General features: G+C 43.1%; 1 protein-coding gene and 1 long non-coding RNA gene across 2 annotated transcripts in view; one reads left to right on the top strand and one right to left on the bottom strand.

Annotated features, from left to right (window-relative positions):
- The window catches only part of LOC127045460 (uncharacterized), a 47,163-nt gene extending 45,711 nt beyond the window's left edge, over nucleotides 1–1,452 (bottom strand). Inside the window, exon 1 of the long non-coding RNA XR_007772734.1 lies at nucleotides 1,357–1,452. This is a non-coding gene — a long non-coding RNA (uncharacterized LOC127045460). The remainder of the gene's footprint in view (nucleotides 1–1,356) is intronic.
- On the top strand, nucleotides 789–2,744 carry LRATD2 (LRAT domain containing 2). The gene is made up of 2 exons (XM_050941217.1): nucleotides 789–909; nucleotides 1,830–2,744. The coding sequence occupies exon 2, from the start codon at nucleotides 1,835–1,837 to the stop codon at nucleotides 2,726–2,728; it is 894 nt and encodes a 297-aa protein (XP_050797174.1). The 5' UTR covers nucleotides 789–909; nucleotides 1,830–1,834; the 3' UTR covers nucleotides 2,729–2,744.
- The last annotated feature ends 20,442 nt before the right edge of the window (nucleotides 2,745–23,186 follow it).

Here is a 23,186-nt window from a genome sequence, read left to right as displayed (position 1 = left end):
TTCTATTTTGTTTCTTTTACAACTGTTATTATTTGGGGCTGTGTCAAAACAGAAGCAGTGCATGTGTGGTCTGACACCGAAGGATCTCACACTCCAGACACAATACATACAGGAGCCACTAAACAGGCGGGGCTCCCTTCCAAACAGCAATCTATAGCCCATTGCAACCGGAGTTATTTATCACCATTACAGCTAAGCCCACTGGTAAAAGGCTGATCAATATTAATCTGAAGAATAAAAGATCAGCTAGAGGGGCTGCAGCAGGAGCTTTTTTCTTATTAAGATGCCAGGGATCCTGCCAGCCGCGCTGGGATTTCCTGTGACCGAGGAGGAGAGGGAAGGAGGGTAAATCAATGTCCGGCCGCTGCGAGTTTGGTCGTCCCATGCAAACTCCAGATCCCAGTGAGTTTCCCCCACGCGGGCAGGTCGTTCGGTGGCGCCTCGCCCTTAAAGACACAGCTTGTTCCAAAACCCATCAGCAGCCCCGGCGAGTCCCAGCCACCGGATCCAGCCCCTGTACGGTGGCCAGCCGGCTGCCGGGGGAGCCCAGATCCCAGGCCCGGGCACGGCGGGGTGTGCTCAGGAGCGGGAGGGCAGAGGGAAAAGGCGAGCGGTCTCTTTAAATGCTGGGGGCTGAGCTCTCGCCGGGGAGTCCACAGCCGGATCTAGAATCCCTCCCCCAGCCCCCATCGCTCCGGCTCCAGCGCTTGTTGCTCAGCTCGGCTGGAGAGGAGCGCAGCCTGCGGCTGGGCAGTGCGCTGGGGGCGGCGGCCAGGTGAGAGCGCGGAGGGGGCAAGGAGACATGAGCCGGCGCCACGCCTCGCCCAGCGCTAGGAGCAAGGCGGCTACCGTCCCAGCCAGCTGGCCCTAGCCCCGCGCCCGGGGAGCAGCCGAGCCCTTCTCAGCACGGTAAGTTTCCGGGCGACCAGGTGGAAGAGGAGGAGGAGCCGGCGGGAGGGGGGGGATCAGGTGCGGGCAGGCGCACCTGGCCGGGCTGCGGCAGGCGGAGGAGGGTGAGTGGTGGCAGCCCCTCCCGCAACGCGGGGCTCTGGGCGGGATCTGAGCCGGGTTGGGACTGCAAAGCCCAGTATTGCCCCCGCTTCCCCCCCGGGTCCTGGCGGAGCAGCTCCCTGCAGCCTCCAACAGGTGGGATTGCACCGCCCCGGCCGGGCCCCCTCCCGCCCGGCCAACAGATGGAAATGCGAGTCGCACCCTCCCTTGCTAGTGCCGCTCCGGCTAACAGGTGGCCCTGTCCCCCCTCGCCCGCTCCCGTGCGTGCCCCTGCCAGCCCCGCTCCCTGCTGCAGCAGCCTGGGGCTGCCCGCAAAGTCCAGCTCGCGCCTCCTATGCCACTAACCCGGTCCCGGGGGCTGCGCCGCGCGCGCCGCGCTCTCCCCTGCCTTTGTCTCTGCCGAGGGACGGCAGGAATCCGATCGGCCGGTGGCCCTGATCCCCTTCGCCTCGTGCCCCCTCTACGCTTAGCAAGCGGAACTGCAGCGTGTTCCCGGGGGCCGCCCGGCTCTGCCGCCTTTGCATTGCACCCCGCCCCCCCAGGGCACGAAGCAAAGGGATCAGCGCTTCCACCCAGCCTCCTCGCTCCCGAGGGAGCAGAGTGTGTATTCCCGCCTTTGCTCTCAGAGCGATGGCCAGGGAGACACAGGCCTTACCAAAGCGGGGGAAAGACCTTACTAGTTCTGCCACTGCACTGAGAAGATCACCGCCAGGGCAGTAAAGTTTGGGGGAGGTGGGGCAGCCCTGTCTCCTTCATCCTTACCCGCTCTCCTATCCCTGTGCCTGTTGCTGATGGCTGCATATTGCTTATGGTTGCAGTGGGCATGGGGAACCAGGTGGAGAAATTGACCCACTTAAACTACAAGGAAGTTCCCACGGCCGACCCGACGGGCATGGACAGAGACGAGGGTCCCAGGATCGGGGTGTCCTACATCTTTTCCAGTGATGACGATGAGCTGGAGCAGCAGCAGCAGGACTCAGTGGCTCAGGATATGGGAGGCGAGCACCCTGCACCACAGCCCTATGACCCTCGTTTGCAGGAGGTGGAGTGTTCGGTTTATTATCGGGATGAGTGTATCTACCAGAAGAGCTTCTCTGGGGATGATACCGCACCAGATGAGAGGGATGGAGGTGGTGGGGGGCAGCTGAGCACTTATACCCCAGAGAACCTGCTGAACAGATGTAAACCAGGTGACCTGGTGGAGTTTGTGTGCCAGGCCCAGTACCCACACTGGGCAGTGTATGTTGGCGATTTTCAAGTAGTGCACCTGCATCGGCTGGAGGTGGTGAACAGCTTCCTGACCGATGCCAGCCAGGGCAGGAGAGGTCGCATTGCCAACTATTTGTACCGTTACAAGTCCCTGAGCCCGGCCACGGTGGTGCGGAATGCCCTGGAGCAGGTGGGCTGCAAGGATCGGGAGCTGAGCTGGAGGAACTCTGAGTGCTTTGCTGCCTGGTGCCGCTATGGGAAACGGGAGTTTAAAATTGGTGGGGAGCTCCGCATAGGTAAGCAGCCCTACCGGTTGCAGATCCGGCTGGGGGACAAACGCAGCCACACACTGGAATTCCAGAGCCTGGAGGATCTGATCATGGAGAAGAGGAGGAATGACCAGATTGGTAGAGCTGCTGTGATCCAGGAGCTCTCCAGCCATCTGCAAGCTGCAGAGGAGGAAGAGGAGGAGGAGGATGATCCAGGTGCCCAGACTGCTGCTGAGTAGTAGCAGCAGTACCATCATGCTGCTTGGGCTGGGTGATGGGGATTAAAACTGAAGGCTGCGAAATTGAGCTGTTATAAGCCCTTTGGGCTGCTTCAGTGCAGCTTCATTCCAATCACATGTGAAAGGAAGGGAGAAAGCTGATTAAATGTCTGTGCTTTAGTACTTAACTCCTTCAGTGCTTGGTAAATCTCTGACTTATTTGTAGAGGATAAAACTTGGGGAGATTCCATCACCCCCATATATTACCTTCATCCCCAAACCATCAGCTCCTTGGCTACCAGCAGGTATGGATCTTATATGGTGCTGAGTTCTTTCAGTTTCTATTGAGTTCAGTGGGAGATGAGGGCATTCAGCACCATTAAGAAGGAGCCAGCACCATGTAGGATAGGGTCCTGTAGCTCTCAAGTGCATGACTGACTGTCCTAGCTGGGAAATTCATTTCCCCCCACTCCCTTCCCTTGTCTCCTCTCCATGTAGTTATCTTGTGGTTCCTGTTAGCATTACAGCAAGCCAGACCTTTGTGTCTTCACATCCAACCCCCAGTCCTCAAAGGATTTAAGGGATAAATCACGGTTAACTTTGTGAAACAGGGTTTGATATGCACAGTGTCATCTTAATTAAAGTAACTTGCAGACTGGCTGGGGGAATCCCTGCCTGCCTGTTTGTGTGTGGCTAAGTTGTCCTGATGGGGGTAGGAAATGACCCAAAGTGGAGGTTTGCTGTGTTCAAGATTGCTGTCTATGCATTGTAATATACTGAAACTTGTCACTAACACCAGGCTTCACTGCATCAGCATTCATTAGGGGGCTAGATCCTGCTCCTACTGAAGTCAATTGCAAAGTCCCCATTGACTTCTGTGGTGCAGGATTGGGCCCTATAAGCAGCTTCTTCATATGTTTTTAGTGTGTTTGGGTGAGCTAGGGATAAGCTAACCCTGGCAAGGGGTGGTCTAGCATTTTGGCTAAGCCCTACCAGAGGTGGGAGCCTCTAGCCAGTATCAGCACTGTGTCATCTTGGTTTAAGTCTATAGTACAAATAGCACTTTGATTTGTTTGCTTAAACACTTAATCACAGAGAATAAAGCAAAGTCTTGTGTCCCACTGCCTGGACTATGTGGGCTAGTGATTAACTGGTAAAATTCCTAGTGGTAGGGGTCAGGAGAAGTTGCGCACTGTCTTTGCACCGTGATAAACAGTGCTGTAACAGGAAGTGATTGACGGGCGTGAGGGGGAGAAGACCAGTGTAGAGGGGAAGGAAATACATTCCCTGAATGGGAAGTTATTGAAAATTCAAAGCTGGGGAAATTCTTGGTGTTCTCCCACTACAGATAAATCCCTAATGAAGAGTAAGTTCAAGGTTGTGCTCTGTTTTTGGTGGGTTTTCCTGGTACATTGCTGAGTGATGCCACTAGAGAAGGAAAGAGGGAGTAGTCATTCTCCTTGTGTGATCCATTTCATGAAGGTTGCTCGAGTATTATACTCCCATCAATGGATGCATTTGCAGGAGGGCAAGGTGCTACATGTATCTAATATTACCTACCAAAGTAGCAACTCTTGTTTTTTTAAATGGATCACTTCTTCCCTAGTCTCCAATGCCCGGTAATACCAGATCATGGATTCTTAATCTGTTCAGTGTATATTTTCCTCTGGACTGTTAATATAAACTTCCCTGCCCTTTAAAACACACTAGCTACGAAGCTAACCTGAGGATGAGCTAGAGTTCATTTAAATAGTGGAAATCAATATTTTAAAGTAAACACGCAGTGTAATTAAGCAGTGTATTAAAATGACTGTTTTCCCTGCAGTTGTTTACTTCACTGCTTGCAGCATAATTCTACTCTGCAATCTCTGTTTTTTAAGATTAGGGCGAGAAACCAGTCAATCATAAATAAGCAGATACCTAACCTTGGACTATATTAAGACTATATGAAGCAGCTTTCATGTGTATGAAAGGAACCTAAGCTCCAAATAGACTTCCATTGTTGTGAATCTTACTTAAGTGGACAATGCAGAGAAAGGTTTTCTTTGTTTTCCCCCCTCCCACCCCCTTAGAAAAATTTTGTTCATTATTGGGGGGGGATCAACTTATGGGGTTACACACTTAAAACCCATTATACCTTTTCCCTTAATATTTTCTATGCTTTAATTTTAGGATGTGGAATTCTTGGCTTCTACGGAGAATTTGTTGAAACAAAGCTCCTTTAGAATGTTGTAGCTCAGGCTTTTGTACTGATGAAATCTTTCCTCAATATGGAGTTGAGTCATACTCCAGTTACTGTGATCGTTAAACAAACATGCAATGTTGCTCAAGAAGCATGAGAACTATCCATAGCTGAACTGTGATAAGGTTAACGTGGCTATTTCTCCATTCAGCCACCTTTAACTGTTTAAGATTGTAACAGATGTATTCCTAAACAGAATGAAGGAGAGCTTCTCTGTATATCGGCTATTCTAAATAGAATAAGACAGATTTGAGATCACCTGGACCATGAATAAATGTTTAGCTATTGAGATCACCTGGACCATGAATAAATGTTTAGCTATTGTTCCTAGTCCTGAAATTTTGTACAGAACCAAGTTTATTAACTATGTAATATATATGTATGTAAAATAATATTTTCTTACAAATATTTTTGAAAGTTAAAAATAATTCCATCATGAGACTCTCTTACATTTTTGAAAGTAAGTTATGCACATTATTCTGATGTCCTCTGAATGGATTTATTTTTGTCATTAGTGATCTAAAGAAGTTTCTAGGTCCTACAGGATGGAAAGTGCTGTAGATGTCAAACATTTTGTATCGGAAAGGTACTGAACTGTGTGTGTGTTTGTGAAAATGTTTTCCCGTTATGTTTGACACATCAGAATGAACGCTCAAACCTCTCTTCCTTCTTCTCAGACATTTAGTCTGTTTTATTTGTTAAAACAAGACAAAAGCTGAGAACTGAGAGCAAAGCCTGTTAAGATCTACCTGAAACTATTTGTTGTCTCATGTAGTTATTAATGCACGCCTCTACCTAGCACACAGCTTGGTACAAATCCACACACTGGCAGAGAGATTGTGAATCAAGCTTGAGATATGGTGGTAGAGCTGAGCAGGGGAGCTTGCCTAATAGTCAAACATACTAACGTATTCCTTATCTGCTACTTTTTGACCTTCTTTCTTGAGTTCAGTGATGCTTATGCTGTGAAATATAGGCCATCCCATGTATTCTCTTTGCACCTAGACTAAATATTTGCTTGGCATTAAAACGTGCAGCTAGAGAATGAATGTAATTGGAATTCATAAATGTGACCTGCAAAGGATTTTTAAGAGGGGATTTGTACACTCTCCTGCTGCTTCATAATATGTGAAGAATGACTGAAAGTTTTGTGTTAAAGCTTTTGCTGCTTCTGCTTTCCCTTACTAAGATCAGCAAGGTCAAGTCTGCTTTTCCTGGGTAGTGTTAGAGGATTGCTTTGGGCAGGGCTGGGTCACATGTGTATTAAGATCAGTCACACCTTTGAAGGGATGTCTGTTGAATCTTTAACTTAGAAAACTTTTCTCCCAACTGTTGAATAGGCAATATTATTAAATAGATGCTAACTAGCACAAGCAAACCAGGTTTAAGCAGGCCAGGAGTTCACAGCAGGAGAAGTAATGTTGTTACTCAGCTTTCAGTCTCCTGTGACTTTTTTCCATTTGCCACAGCGTCTTCCAGGGTAAACTAGACCGGACTTTCTAGTGTTTATATTTAAAACCAAAACCAGGAAAACACTTTTGTTCAAGCCTTTCAGGCCTTCGTTATACAGCAAAGAGAAAGGAACAAAATGAATCCCACTTCTAATTTTCTTTTGCAGGTTACATTTAAAATATAGAAAATGCTGGCCTGATTCTTCTACTGAGCTGCATTAAGGCCTTGATTTAGCAAGGGCCTTAAGCATGCACCTAACGTTTAGCTCATGAGTAGGCTCCCTTGAAATCATTCAACACTTAAATTTCTTGCTGAATCTCGGGGTTTGCTGTCTACACTTTGACCCACAGTGGGAGGGGAGCCCTGAGGCTGATGATCTGTTTAGGGATGGGAGGGGGAAGCAAGGGGAAAAAGTCCCACTGAGGGGTGTTTTAAAGGGGGAATTTTGCCCAAAGAAGGTGCTGAGGAATCAGGATCAGAATGGACAAAATTCTGCCCACAGTTGCATCCTGAAATCAGTGGATGGCACAGGTTCAGTAGAGGGCAGCAGCTTACTCAGCAACTTACAGCTGTAAATTAGAAAGTTAACACTGCAGAATATGTTCCAAACTCTTCTGTCTGGTCATGTTAGAACCTTCTCTTTGCATTTTGAGTACTGAAGTTAAGACGACTTCTTTTTTTAAAAGCCTTTTGATCCTGCAAACACTTAATCATGTATGTGAATTTACTCACATGAGTAGTCCCATTGCCACTGAGGGAGCTACTCTTGAGAGGATCATTATGCCTATACTTAGTCTACTCTAGGCCCCAGAAGTGTAAATGTGACTCCAGTTAGGAAATGCAGATGAGCCATCTATTTCTCCAGACTGTCAGTGGTTTTTATGCAAATAACTTTTTTTTTCTTGGAAAAGACCTAATAAAACCTTCAACTATTTGCTTGATTAAGTTGTTCTAAAAACATGATTTAAACAGTTACCTTCCATTAGGAGGGGAAATAAACACACTTAGAACTATTTCAGGTTACCCATTCCTGATTCTCTTTGAGGGCAAAGTATTGATTACAGCAACTCTTCAGAAGTTCGGTCAGGAAGGGTGATGGTCTGCTTGGTTTAAAAAAAAATATATATTAGCAATTTCAGAAACCATATTTTCTTACCTGAAAAAAATATTTTCTTCAGAGTGAAAGAATCCAGACAGTGGATTTGAACTCCCAGCTATACACAACAGTTTTGTATAAATGAAACACGTGTCTTTTTTTATAGTATTCCGATTTAATTTCAATGTTTTGTTTCAGTAGTAAAATAGGTAACAGATTGGAATAAATTTCTTCCAGTAAGATGAAACTTTAAATGTGAAAGATTTTTGGTCTTTATGAAAAACTTGTCCCTGGTGCATGTGAGCTTTGTTTGTCAGGTGCTTTGCCACCTGTGCTTTTTGACAATTAGCTGCACCAACCATAATATTACAGCCATGTGGGAATATATATTTTTTGAAAGCAGAATTTTAATTTTATATGAAAGATCAGCTATGAAATATTAAGTGATTGTAGGGAATTGGATAATTTCTAAATGCAGTTTCTTATTCTTAAAGGAATCTACTGTATCACTTATGTACTTTTGTTGAATCAAACAGTCTTATGAATTGAAGTGCAGTGAAAAAGCTGATGAGGTCACATCACTGCTGACTAGTTTTTATGCTATTAAAACCACAGACTTGCTTGTAAATTTAAAAAAAAAATCAGGGTAACTTCAAACATCAGTGGTCCAGACAATTCTTTTCCATTAATGTTGAATTAGAAGTTCTCTCTACACATACCTGAAGTTTTTATTTAACATTGCAACACTCCATGAAATCATCACAATAACAAGTGTAATCGCAAAGTGATTTTTTTTCCCTCCATGATCAGTCTCTTGTCTGTAAATGTTGAATTGTTAGTGCTAATATCACTTCTTTTCCTGAGAAAGAAGTACAGACTCCTGATTGTACCATTTCCTTCAAAATGAAGGGCATTGCATAGTAACTAAAATGAAATAAAAAATTTATAATATCTTTCAAAATCTCTTCCTTATTTGAACTATATTTGTTTCCTCTTGCTTGTTTGGGAAATTGTTGTGATCGCTCTCAAAGTGGATGTAGCTGGTACAAAATACTTGACAATCCAGATGCTTCTAGATTTCGGGTAGAAATCAAACCACCCTTGGTAACACTCTAGGGCTGAGGGAGAAAAGAGCATTCTCTAGATAGGGCTGGATCACTCAGTTGGTCTAATTGTCTGTGACTCCACTGAGTCTGAGGATCTGGCCCATAATCTAATTCTAAAGGTGGCAATGACATCAGCAGAAGATCATATATTTCTTGACACCCATGCGTGTCCTGCTGCCAATAGCTGTGAGAGTGAGAAATGGGAGCATATGGGCACTTCCTGAGAGTTTACATGAAATCGTCACAATTGTCAAACTAATTGAACATGTCATGTCATGGATTTTGGAGACCTTATGGGATCTGTATTCTTCCCTCCAGTAAGAGTTCAGATCAGGAACAAAAAGTTTAATAGTGAAGGTTATGAGGACTAGGGATAATAATAAGCCTTGATATCCCTACGGTGAATGTTCTTATTACAATTTGTCATGTCCTCCACTGCACACACTACTAAAAAATTATACAAGTAGTCAAATGTACTTGTGCCTGGCTTGAAAGAGTTCTTTTTGTCTTGCACAAATGGACTGAGTCTGGTTATACAAGAATGTTTTGTTGAATAAAAGACCACCCAGAGTAAGTTTATATGCAACAAGTGTTTTCTGTAGCAAAATGTATCTGATAACCACACTAACAGAAACCTCGTCACAGGATCTCAAGTTGCCCTTGGTAGTCTGCATAAAGAATCACAAATACAATTTTAAAAAAAAATGGGATTAAGGAAGGATGGCGCTGGACTAGACCTCAGGAGGCCTGGATTCAATTCATAACTCTGCTACAGCTTTTTCATGTGTCTGTAAGCAAGTCTCAGGCCCAGGTCCTCAAAGGTATTTCAGTACCTAACTCCCACTGAAATCAGTGAAAGTTGAGCACCTAAATATTTTTGAGGATCTGGGCCTTAGACAGGGTTGCCAGTTTACATTGGCTATATTCCCAGAGGTTTCCTTACATGCCAAACTTTAAAGACTCCTCTTTAATTCCTGGAGTGTTGGCAACCCTAACCTCAGAGTACAATTTTCAAAGGAACCTAAGTCCCATTTTCAAGAGTGACTTAAGCAGTGGAGAAGCCTGCGTCTCATGAAAGTCTGGGAGCCCTAAGATGGGGATGATACATCCTTTCTCCCATATTTTGCTTTTGTGTCTTTTGACTGGAAGCAGTTTTGGATCAGAGACAGCTTTTTACTCTGTACAGTGGCTGGTATGAGGAGGCCCTGAGATATTACCATAATTAAAAATCAGAATTGCCAGACGAAAGAAGAACTATAATGAGTAGGGCCCTACCAAACTCATGTCCATGAAAAATGCACCACAGACTGAAATCTGGTTTCCCATCGTGAAATCTGGTCTTTTGTGGGCTTTTACCCTGTATTATAGAGATTTCATGGGGGAGACCAGAGTTTCTCAAATTGGGGATCCTGACTCAAAAGGGAATTGTAGGGGGTTATTTTACAAGGTTGTTGTAGAGGGGGGTGCAGTTTTGCTGCCTTACTTCTGTGCTGCTGCCTTCAGAACTGGGAAGCAGTGGTTTCCCCAGGAATTGAAATTAGGGGGAGGTGTTCGAATTTACAGAGGGGGTATCGAGTCCAATGAGATATATAAAAGATACGAATAAAGTAAATGTTTTGTTAGGATTATGCCAATTTAACATAAGGAAAATGCAAGTTACACCAAAACACAAAAAGATCTAGATTTCTAACAAAAAAAGATAATTAAAAAAATGTATTTAATTTAAATTAACTTTTGAAAAGTAAGCCATCATGGGATAAGAGGGCAGTCCTCTCATGGATCAGTAACTGGTTAAAAGATGGGAAACAAAGGGTAGGAATAAATTATCAGTTTTCAGAATGGAGAGAGATAAATAGTGGTATCCTTGAGGGGTCAGTACTGGGACCAGTACTGTTCAACATATTCATCTGGAAAAATGGGTAAACAGTGAGGTGGCAAAATTTGCAGATGATACAAAACTATTCAAGATAGTTAAGTCTCAGGCAGACTGCGAAGAACTACAAAGGGATCTCACAAAACTGGGTAACTGGGCAACAAAATGGCAAATTAAATTCAATGTTGATAAATGCAAAGTAATGCATATGGGAAAGCAATCTCAACTATACATACAAAATGATGGCATCTGAATTAGCTGTTAACACTCATTACAGAGATCTTGGAGTCATTGTAGATAGTTTTCTGAAAACATCCACTCAATGTGCAGCAGCAGTCACAAAAGCAAACCATGTTGGGAATCATTAAGAAAGGAATAGATAATAAGACAGAAAATATCACATTGCTTCTATATAAATCCATGGTATGCCCACACCTTGAATAGTGTGTGCAGATCTGGTCACCCATCCTAAAAATATATATATTGGAATTGGAAAAGGTACAGAGATGGGCAACTAAAATGATTAGGGGTATGAAACAGGAGGAGAGATTAAAATGACTGGGAATTTTCAGCTTAGAAAAGAGATGACTAATGGGGATATGATAGAGGTCTACAAAATCTTGACTGGTGCGAAGAAAGTGAATAAGGAAATTTTATTTAACCCTTCACATACCAGAAGAACTAGCAGTCACCCAATGAAATTAATAGGCAGCAGGTTTTAAAAAAACAAAAGGAAGTACATCTTCACACAATATAAAGTCAACCCAGGGAACTCTTTGCCATGGGCTTCTGTGAAGACCAAAACTATAACAGGATTATAAAAAGAACTAGATAAATTCCCTGGAGAACAGGTCCATCTGTGGCTATTAGCCAGGATGGGGAGGGATGCAATATCATGCTCTGAGTGTCCCTAGCCTGCTTGCCAGAAGCTGGGAATGGGCAACAGGGGATGGTCACTTGATGATTACCTGTTCTGTTCATTCCCTCTGAAGCAGCTGGCCTTGACAACTGTTGTAAGACAGGGTACTGGGCTATATGGACCATTGGTCTGACCCAGTATGACCATTCTTATGTAAAAATTAATTATAATAATATAAATGTTTAGTACAGAAACTCCTCAATATAATGACCTCCCATGATATCAACAATGTGAGATAACAACCTTGGCAAATAATGCATTTTAAAAATCTTGGCCTACTAGGAAACATATTTATATAAGTTTCCATTCCCAGTCACAAATCTAGCCTTCTGGAGCAAAGTGACTAAAATATAGTCCAACAAACAAATGTTTATTTAACATGCCCCTCACTTTTCCCTCCACCGCACTCCACTCACCAGTGTTGTCCTTGGTCAGTGGAGACTCAGAGTTCAGAGGTGCTTTCATGCGAGTACACCTTCAGGTGGGGGACAAGAAGGCACTTTGCTTGTTCCTCCAGCTGCTCACTGTTCGCTCTGGCCATGTCTGTTCGTTGTGCCACCGTTCACTCCACCACTCTGTTGCCAATGGCCCTGCACAGTCACCTTCGGCTGCCACCTGCCACTGTAACCTCTGCTAGTTGGTCTCTTGAGGTTCCACCAGCTCTCAGTGATTTCAGCCGAGCTCTCCGTGCAGGAACCTTGCTCACTGCTAGTGCAGTCTGGGTTGTCTCTTACACAAAAACACTGTACCCACAGGAACACTGTCCCCACAACACGACTAAGCACTTAGACCTGATTGTCAGTGATTTCAGCTGCAGTGGTCACTTAACAGAACAAAAGACTATCTATGGAGCCTAATCAGCTCTGTCTTTAAACAATGGAGAGGGACAGGTCCCCACCCTCTCTCTTGATGTCTTCAAATCATCACAGGCTACGGTTCTACTGCCCTTTACTCATACAATAAGAACAACATTTCATCCCCCATTCCCCCTACATTCAAGTGGTTTGTAACCCAACCCCAGCCAAAATCTATCACTTGGACAACACTGCTCTGTTTGCTGGATACCTAGGTAGATTAGGTGTGAATGTAAATATAATCTGGCCCTGAAGCCTTTCCCCACAGCCCCAGCTCATCACTAGCTGTCAGGGAGAGCTCATTTAGACTTTGCTTACAAATCATCATTTGAAATTATTAGCTTGGCCAACATCACTGAAATGAATGCACTGACATCATAAAAAACAGCTGTATAAGGAAGCAAGGAAGCTAGTCTATGTTCATACTTTTCAAATCTATTATACTTTTTCAGATACACATATTTTATCATACACTGTATAAGCTTTTAAAGTGTGTATTAATGTTTCAGTTTAAATTTAGTCACTGAATTGGTATGTAACTAGCTCACAAAACTGGGGAGGGTGTTGGGGAAATTCGGGGGGGTGTAGGGAAATCACTGCTGGGAAGCCCAAGTGCTGCGGCTGTTGGACAGTCTCTAAGCAAAAGAATAAATGGACACAAGTCGATCATCAAGAATTATATACATTCAAAAACCAGTTGTAGAACACTTCAACCTTCCTGGTGACTCAAATACAGACCTAAAGTTATAATTCTTCATCAAAAATCTTCAAAAACAGACTACAATGAGAAACTGCAGAATTGCAATTAATTTGCAAACTGGACACATTAAATTAGGCTTGAATAAAGCCTGGAAGTGGATGTGTCATTACACAAACTAAAAACTGTTTCCCCATGCTAATCTTCCCCCTGCTGTTTCTTATGCTTTCTTGTCAATTGTTTGAAATGGGCCATCCTGATTATCACTACAAAAGTTTTTTTTTCTCCTGCTGATAATAGCCCACCTTAATCAATTAGTCTCATTAGAGTTGGTATGGCAACACCCATTTTCTCATGTTGTGTGTGTGTGTGTGTATATATATATATACACATCTTCCTACTGTATTTTCCACTGCATGCATCTGATGAAGTGGGTTTTAGCCCACAAAAGCTTATGTTCAAATAAATTTGTTAGTCTCTTAAGGTGCCACAAGTACTCCTCATTCTTTTTGTTAATACAGACTAACACAGCTACCACTCTGAAAGGCTGTTGACCAGGCACCCAGCTCTGAAGGCAGCACACTGCTAGCAGCAGTGCAGAGGTAAGGGTAGCAGTACCGCAATCCTCCCTGCAATAACCTTGTAATTGATACCCCCTCCCAGCTTCTTTTTGGATCAGAATCTCTACAATTACCATACTGTGACATTTCAGATTTAAATAGCTGAAATCATGAAATTAATGATTTTTAAAATCCTATGATGGTGAAATTGACCAAAATGGACCATGAATTTGGTAGACCCGTAGTAATGAGGATGTTCTGGATCATGGAACAGGCAACCCAAGTCACAGGATGTGAATTAACTGAGGAATACAGTTTAGCATGCTTGCTACCTGCTTAACCATAGACATTAGATGCTAGAGGTCATGCTTGAGGTGCGTGGAGAGCACCTGTGTGGACGCTTGCATGGTGCTAATATCCACTGGGGCAAAATGGCCCTTCTTACACATCCATGCACTGCCCATTGAAATCAATAGATAATATTCTTTTCTCTTACCTTAGGACCTCATTGGTTTCAAGGGAGCTGATAGGAAAAATGTGGCCTACTTGGAGCTATGTATGTTTTATCTGGGGGCAGAGTTGTCACTGAGGCCTGAATCTGGCCCACAACACTGCACAGATGGAGGACACTGACAATACAAATGTTCCCCCTTCCGCCAAACTACAGCTCAGATTAGAGGATATGCCCACCAACTGGGGAGTGAGTCAGGGGGTGATAGTCCCTCTTAGAAGTTGAGCTAAAGACAGGCACAATCCCGGTTCTCTAATGTGGGTATCTAAAAGTGAGAGTGCCCAATTCTACATTTGTGCCTTCATACGAACACTTAACCAGGTTTAAGTGTTCACTGGATTTGGGTGCCCAAGTCTGAAAAGTCGGCTCATGTCGTGTGAATTAATTAGAACACAAAACATAGGAAAAAAGCAGCATAAAATAATTAAATTTAAATATTAACTTAAATTCATCACCAGCCTCCAGACTTGGAAATGACTCTGCAGGGGGAAATACTTAACAGCAGATGAAGGCTGGGTTACCTTAAAAATGTGCCTTACTGTATATATCGGCATGGTCCTGCTCCCTGGACACTAGACATGATTATTTTTATTCTGTGTGAAAGGAAGACAAGTTGTCTCATACTTGAAATCGAAGCAGTTGCACTGTGTGAGACTCCAGTGCCAGAAGAAAGCTGGCATGTGGTCACCTTTGGAAACATGCCGCCAGAGCAAGATAATGGTGACAGGGCAATCTTATCTTACTCTGTGCAATTCCTATGAGCCTCCAGGGGGAGACACTGCCACTTGGTGAACTGATTCATTTACTTGCAGTCAGCAACGTAACTAAGGAGCCCAATTGATGTATTTAAAACCAGAAGAAGAGACTTTGACTTAGTGCAAATCCCTTATCTTGGATATGAAGCTAGCTATCAACTATGTATGTCTAAAGTATGGTTCTGCAAAGGATCCATATCTAGATCCACATGAGACCCAGATCTGAGGGATGAAAAAATGCAGGTGGCTATTTGGGCCCTGAGTCACCAAACCTTTAAACGTATGCTTAGCATAATTCGGTCTTTTGATATGGTCCCTTGTTACTGTGCAGGGCCCCTCCACCACGTTACTTATTAAACATTTATATATAGTACAATAGGGGAGCACAATGCAGCAGAGAGTAAATAAAAATATAAGGGTCCCCAAGTCCCATTGAAAGGCATGTGCTCCTAACTAACTCAGATGTTTTTCAAAATCCCACTGATAGACCCTGAGCCAAAGAGCTTACAGCAACAATAGGGAAAGAATACTTTATTGTAAAATGAAGCCTTCTATTTTACAGCCCATGACATATAGCTTTTGTAAGAGGGTTGCTTCAAACATCTTTGCCTGAGATATGACAAATTTTCTTTGAAATTTCCCTTGTGGAAATTCTCTTTCTGTGAATAAATAAGTCCTGTTTTGCGGACAGTCTCACAGAGGGTTGGAGCACTGCGCTGCTTCTGTTAAAGGGACAGAGGAGGAAGTATAGTAAACATATATTTCAATGCCTAGTGCAGTGAACCCTCCCACCTCAATAACAAATAATATAAGAATGGCCAGATCGGACCAGTGGTCTATCTACCCCAGGATCCTGTCTTCTGACAATGGCCAATGACAAATGTTTCAGAGAGAATGAACAGAACAGGGCAATTTTGAGTGAACCTGTTGTCCAGTGCCAGCATTTGGCAGTTGGTGGTTTAGGGACATCCAGAGCATAAGGTTGTGTCCCTGACCATCTTGGCTCATAACTGTTATGAACCTGTCCTCCATGCACTTATTTAATTATTTTTTGCCCCAGTTATGCTTTTGGCCTTCACAACATCCTATGGCAATGAGTTCCAAAGGTTAACTGTGTGCTGTATGAAGAAATACTTCCTATTGTTTGTGTTAAACATGCTGCCTATTAATTTCATTGGTGACCACTAGTTCTTATATTATGTGAAGGGGAAAATAATACTTCCTTATTCACTTTCATCATACCACTCATGATTTTATAGAGGCCTACCATAACTCCCCTTCCCTCCCCCGTCTCTTTTATCAGCTGACCAGTCCGAGTGTTTTTAATCTCTCCTCATATGGAAGCTGTTCCATACCCATAATAATTTTTGTCACCCTTCACTGTACTTTTTCCAATTCTAATATATTTTGTTTGAGATGGGGCGACCAGAACTGCATGCAATATTCAAGGTGGGGCTGTACCATGGATTTATATAGTGGCATTATGGTATTTTCTGTTTTATTATCTATCCCTTTCCTAATGGTTCCTAACATTCCTGCTGAACACTGAGGGTGTGTTTTCAGAGAACTATCCATAATTACTTCAAAATCCCTTTCTTGAGAGCTAACAGCTAATTTAGACCCCATCATTTTGTATGTATAGTTGGGATTATGTTTTCGAATGTGCATTAATTTGTACTTATCAAAATTGAATTTCATCTGCCATTTTGCTGTCCAGTCACCCAGTTTAGTGAGATCCCTTTGTAACGCTTCACAGTCAGCTTTGGGCTTAACTACCTTGAGTAATTTTGTATCATCTGCAGATTTGCCACCTCACTGTTCATCCCCTTTTCCAGATCATTTATGATAATAATACTAATAATGTTTCATCTTTATAGCACATTATAGTATTACTGGGCTTTTACAGAGCCTCCTCCAAAGCCCAGTGAAGTCAATGGGCTTTGAATCAGGCTCATATAGCACTTTTCATCTATTAATATTGTTAGTTAAGTATTATCCTCATTTTCCAGGTACAGGTACAGAATAAAGTGACTTGTCCAAACTCACACAGCAGGTCAGCCCTCACAGCTGCCCCAGTAAGTGGTGTAATCCCCATTTAACAGATGAGGAATCTGACATCAAATGGTTATCTCAATGATTTTAAAGAGTTGAGGTCACTCAGGACCGCTCAGGAGCTGGTCAGCTCCCCCTTGACCAAAACAAGAGAGGGAATCTATTTTAGGGAAAGAATTACAACTCATGGAGGTCCTGACATCTCAGCCTTTATTCAGACTGCTAGACCATGCATTTTTCCAGTTAATGTATCAAAACATGTTTAGAGTTAAGAGTTATCACTGTCACCTTAACTCTGTGCTGGTTGTGAATTAGAAAAAGGTCTTTTGTTACATGCCTGTAGTACCATTTACAGTGCCTATAAAACCATTTAAAAAGTCACTTCACATAACAAGGAATGAAGTACTTGGTCTGGACAGCAGTCCTGGATATTTCAGTTGTTTATCTAATATTCAGTGGTCACCCGCCTGAAATATCAGTGGATGTTATTTTAAAATTTCACTGCACGTCTACGCATCTCTGCACATTTTTAAGCCCTTTGGGCAACATGACATATATCTGTCAAATGTTTATTTCACCATGTTGGGTTAATACATGGAGCTTCAGAGACAGTCACATAAGGTGGTCGATGCTGGAGGGTTAGCAGGTTTGTGATAACATGCTGCTGAGTAATGTTCATGCTACTGTAACCCTGAGGCCTGATGCCAATGGCAGCAGTAAGGGCTGGGTTCGATCTGTTTAGGGGTCCATTTATAAAATACATAAAGCTATGCATCGAGTCCCTACCCAGTCCCAGTCCCCACTTCTGGCTCTGGGAGATTAAAATAAAATCTCCATAGTCATCTTTGCAGCTAACTTTTCCTCTCTCACTAGTTCTTGAGAGGCCTTTGAGACCCGGAATTGAGAGACAATCAAGGTTCACACAAGCCATGGGGAGAATAGGAGTCTAATCCACAAAGAATAAACAATTGAATCAACTGATTATGTTCAATATTATTTTACTATAAAAGTACATCAAGTAAGGTATCCTAAAATTTGGTGACCCTCTGGTCATGAATGTTGATGTATGTACAGCTTGTGTGTAAAGAGTTATGTATGTTGCTGGAAATACATTCTTAAACGGTGTTTCGGGTGCAGATTTGGTAAACAAGTTTGGTTTAGACAAAGGAATGTGGATTCACTTGTCTGGGTCAAGTTTTGTATGCCAGAGAACAATGAAAGTACATTTACATGTAAGGTAAATAAAAAGCTATCACATGATGGCTTAGTAAGCACACCGGGGGACAGAGTCCACCCCCGCTGACAGTCTTCCTGGCTCTGTAGGCAGAGACAATGGACTTTGGGTACTCTAAGGGGAGCAGAAAGACATTTTAGTTATCCAGCACCTAGGGGATATAGGGAACAGCACTATAGGAGGCTTTCAAAATTTGATTCTCTTGGCCTGAAGGGCAGGAGCTGCTGTAAGTCAGACACTCTGTTAGACAAAGATTGTAACTTGCAAGAATTAAGTTGGAGTCACTAAGAAGAGTGTTTGTTTTGCTTGTAACAGACTAGGGTGACCAGATGTCCTGAATTTATGGAGACAGTCCCGATTTTGGGGGCTTTTTCTTATATAGGCTCCTATTACCCCTTACCCCAACCCAATTTTTCACACTTGCTATCTGGTCACCCTAAACCAGACCTGTCTCTTTTTCACTTGCTTAGGATCACTTCAATCTCTGTTCTTTATTAATAAACTTATTCTTGTTTTATTATAAAACCATCTCAGTGCTGTGTATGAAAGTGAAGTGAGGGTCTCGTCAGCTAACCTAACAGACTGGTGTGTGCACTGTCTCTTTGGAGGAAGCAAACCTAATAATTTCTGACAGCATCACAGTGCAAAGGACTGGATGCTGCACAGTGCTGTCTCTGTGGTTCACTGATTGTTACCTGCAAGGCAAGGTTTAAACTTGTTTAGCATCAAAGAATTTGCTGGCAAGACAGATGTGCTGGGCTGGGGTATCAGGTTGCTGAAACACAACATAGCAGCAGCAAAGCCCTCACTTGCTGAGGCAGAGGAGTGTTCTTACAGTTCTGGGTGTCCTGACCAGACCCTCACAAGAGCACAAGTATCTTTTTATGAAAACGCAGAGAATATATTAATTTGTGTATAAGAAACAGAGCAATCCAAATCAATATCTCAGGGGTTTGGTCAACCCTCAGTCCTTAATAAGTGTCCATCTTATAGAGAGGGAGGCCCAAACTCTGCCTCCTCACAAATACCACCCACTCAGAGGTTGAGTTAGTCTCAGTGGTAGCCAAGCAGTGTCTAGTGGTGGTCCTCCTCTGCTGGTCTGTTCCAGTCCTGAGAGAACTGCTCCCCCAGATTCCACTCTGCAGAGAAGTTACCAGGCCCAGCTCTTGGATTTCACCTCTGCTTCCCACAGGCATGTGGACTGGGGCATTTTGAAATCAGTTCAGATTGCCACCACTACTGGTCCACTTAGGTCTCACTGCAGAGTTAGACTCTGCTCTACTACCTCTACTGGTTCAATTAGACCTTGCTGTGTAGTCAAACTCTGCCACTATAGGTCCACACCCACAAATTCCTCCACACAGCATGCCAAATCTCCAGCTAGGGAGGGAACCCAGAACAGGATTGTTGGGCAGAGGCCCTGCTTCCTACACTGGAACGCCTCTTTTCCAAAGAAAGAGAAGCCCCATCCCCATTTGTTGAGCCCCAAATTTACCACCCAACCAAAGTCTATTGTTAGTGTCGACTACTGATCCAGGGCCAGTCCTGCACAATTCCAGTGCCCTTTCACAAGTGCTGTAATTATAAGCTGTTATCACCTTTATGTATCAAATCACAAATAAATTTCAACAACCCTCCAAAAAAAAAAGCCTCAATCAGTGGAATTATGGGTACACATCATTATAATTCATTTCAATGAGGCTAGCCAGATCTGCCTTTTCCCCATCTCCCCACTACAGAGCGCGAGAGCAGAGAGATCCGTCTATCTCCACCTTCTAGTCCTGGGGCTCACACTACAATGGGCTAAACACATCCTGGAGATCTCCGCTGTGTATTGGTCCAATCTGATTGCCTGAAAAAAAAAATTGAACTGTATGTTGTATTTTGTGTTATCATTTTTCTACTCAATCCTCATTTTTTATGTGAATATACTATGTTTCTACCTAGATGAAGGAAGTCTAAATTTCAATAAAATTAATGATCTTCATATGACAAATCAAATGGAGATTTTATTAAAAATGCTGTTTTCTTAAACACTGATGATGTGCTCAGTGACGATGAAAATAGGCAGTCTCTGTTTGGAGGATCAAAGAGGCTTTGATCTGTAAGTGTGGTCCTGTCACTCACACACAAAGTCCTGTTGAAGAGGATGGGACTCTATGACGCAGCCATGATCTCTGCTTTACTGGTGCCTCTCTGCAGGCTCCAGACTTAAGAGGCCTGGGGTGAAATCCTGGCTTCACGGAAGTTAATGGAAGTTTTGTCACTGACTTCAATAGAGTCAGAGTCCCATTCTATAAATCACCTTTCATTCTGAAGGAGTGCAAGTGATTTCTAAATGTAGGCCTCAAACCTATGAGGTGCTTTGCACAGGCAAGCTCCTGGACCCCACAGAGGCTCAATGATTTCCACAGAGCTATGCACTGGCATCGGGGTGAACCCACATGCAGCTTATGAAAGGATCAGGGCATAAGGCATCTGTTCGATTTTTACTTTTTATTCAACATATATAATATGGAGGAACCCCTGGGCACAATGGAGACCAGATAACCATATTTACTAACTATATGCACCATGCAAAGCTAGGCTACATATATACATGACTGCTCTGGTAGGGTTCTGATGGCTTCTGGACAACAGGAGACAGTAAAGAGCTCACAAACATTGCTCACACTACTCAGTGTCTAGACACTACAGCACCAATCCTCCAAACACTGTAGCACATGCTTAACATTTGTTCATGTATCGTCCTACTGAAGTCATAGGTTTAGCACATGCCCATGCCTTTGCAAGGTCAGAGCCTTACCCACACACAAAGTGATCAGTTGGTTCATCAGTGAAATACATTCCCCCCTTCTGCTGGCTTTGGCCAATTTCCTAGCACACAATTTCAGCTGCAGTTATTGTTCCTCAACTCTATCCCTCTCTGACATGGACAAAGCAGCTTTTGTAGGTCTGAGGGGGAGGAATGATTCCGATTTAGCTCTGTTCCAATGTGTCTATGCTTATTGGGTAGATTTGCCTGGTAGTTGTAGTAGTGCCTGCTCTTCTGGAGAAAGGATGGCCCAGTCCATCAGTTATACATAATGCCAGTTTGTAAAGCACTTTGGGGATCCTTTGGGGTTAGTGAAGCTATAAAATTGTATCATAATCATTGCCTGTTGCATTATTGAAGAGCCGAGCAGGGCCTGCACGCATGTTTGTGCACTGACATTTTTAAAGCACGCTCTGACTCTTCAGCTTGCTGCACACTGAAGACTAAACCAGCCCCTGAAATTTTCAAGCCCGCTGCCCAGGACCAGCAATTCATTCTCCCTTCAGTCCCAGGACTTTTTGGATCTTTTAGCCATCTCGTCCACATAGAATGCCCTCAGCTGCTGCAGAACCCCTGAAAACAACCCCTTTCAACTGGACATTTTGCAGCTTGAATAAACAGTAGCCAAACTTTTCAAACTTGACTGCCAGTATAGGGAGGTCTGGACTTAAAGGTCTGAGCACCCACAGCTCCTATTGAGGTCAAGAGGAATTGTGGCCATTCACCTTCTCTCACAGGCACCAAATCTGACCCTGAAAACACTAAAGCACATGTATTAACTTTATGTACTTGATTGTATGTGTTTTCAAGAGTAGAGCCTTATCTAAGTGCCTAAATAGGCAGGGGTGGGCTTGACAACGGTAACTAGGGGCCTAATTTCCTTTGATTTTGATGGAAGTCAAATGCCTAATATCTTTGTGAATCCCATCCTGCATGCCTAATTTTAGGCACTCAAGTTTGAAAAAATTGATCTCAGACACCAAAGCTAAAGGAGCACAGATAGTATTGGAAATTTGAAAATAACTCTGAAAGTGAATTAGGTACGAAGTACAGTTCAGTGGACTCCATTCAACTCCCAACCTCTCCAAAGTTACTTTTTTTTCCCTTACTGAAAGTCTACAACTTAAAAAAGAATTCCTCAAACATTAAAAAGTCTGGATATGAAAAGTTAAGGGATCCACCCTATTCTCTATTGCTATATGGTACTTCAATACCCCACCTGGCTACATTGCCAGCCCACTCTACCTGAACTTTGCCTCCTTGCTTTGGTTCGTAATGGAAACTTGTTGCAGATGTATACCATTGATACTCCAGATTTATCCAGGGTTAGACTGTGCTCTTAAGGACGGTCCCGTGCAAAAAGCAGTGTCAAAACTGCACCACCACACAAGCCCAGAAGCAGACCCGGTAAACACCGACACACAGACAACCACTGCTATAGTTCTGCTATAGTTCTACTATTTCATTAGGGGGAATATACTACATAATGCTGGGTGTGTGGCACAATTGCTTCACCTACTCCTTGTTCCCGCTTCACCTACTTGCTGACATACAAAGCATTGGCTATGCAGGACCTGCACTGTGGACCCAGACACAAGATCTACGTAGCCCTACTGTGCTGGTGCGGGTGGGGAAGCCATGCAATTCTATGCAGAGGCATTAGGGCTAATGTGATAAAGAATTCTAAGGAAATATAGTTCCGGGGACAGTCAGCTATGTCAAACATACACATTTTCTCATAGTACTGGTGTGTTGGTGGAATGGAAGGATATTTTTGTATTTAGAAACTGAATGGCTGCTCTGATTGGATTATAAAATGTGAGGGCTGGAGGGTTTTGTGAGTGCATGCAGATTTTGTAAATTTGTATTTTTAACTATATAAATTACATCATCCCATAGCTATTAAAAATGTAAATGTTTTGTTGTGATGAGTAACACTGTACTAGGTTAGTACTATAGTATGTTAGAAATGGATATCTTGAACAGAAAAAAGAGATCTGATAATTTCACAGTAATTTATTTTGAAATTGTAGATAGTTTTGCCAATTTTAAGTGGGGAAAGCGACAATAATGGTCCATAATTTTGACCATTACTACAGAATACCACTGTTTTTTGTTGTTGTTTTGTTTTTTTTAAAACAAGGGGATCCTTATACATTTAGGCAGAATTATATACTGACAATTTTGGGGATTGGTGTTTGCAAAAACATGTTACAGCTTCATTGCAAAATTTTGGGAAAAGGTTGGAGAAACTGAACAGCAAGATCCAAGAGTGTCTTTCACTGAGGTGAACCCTATTTTTACTGTAGACGC

The sequence above is a fragment of the Gopherus flavomarginatus genome, chromosome 2 (genome assembly GCF_025201925.1).
Source record: "Gopherus flavomarginatus isolate rGopFla2 chromosome 2, rGopFla2.mat.asm, whole genome shotgun sequence".
Taxonomy (NCBI): domain Eukaryota; kingdom Metazoa; phylum Chordata; order Testudines; family Testudinidae; genus Gopherus; species Gopherus flavomarginatus.
Note: the sequence above shows the minus strand (reverse complement) of the source record. Positions and strands in the feature narration are given on the sequence as shown.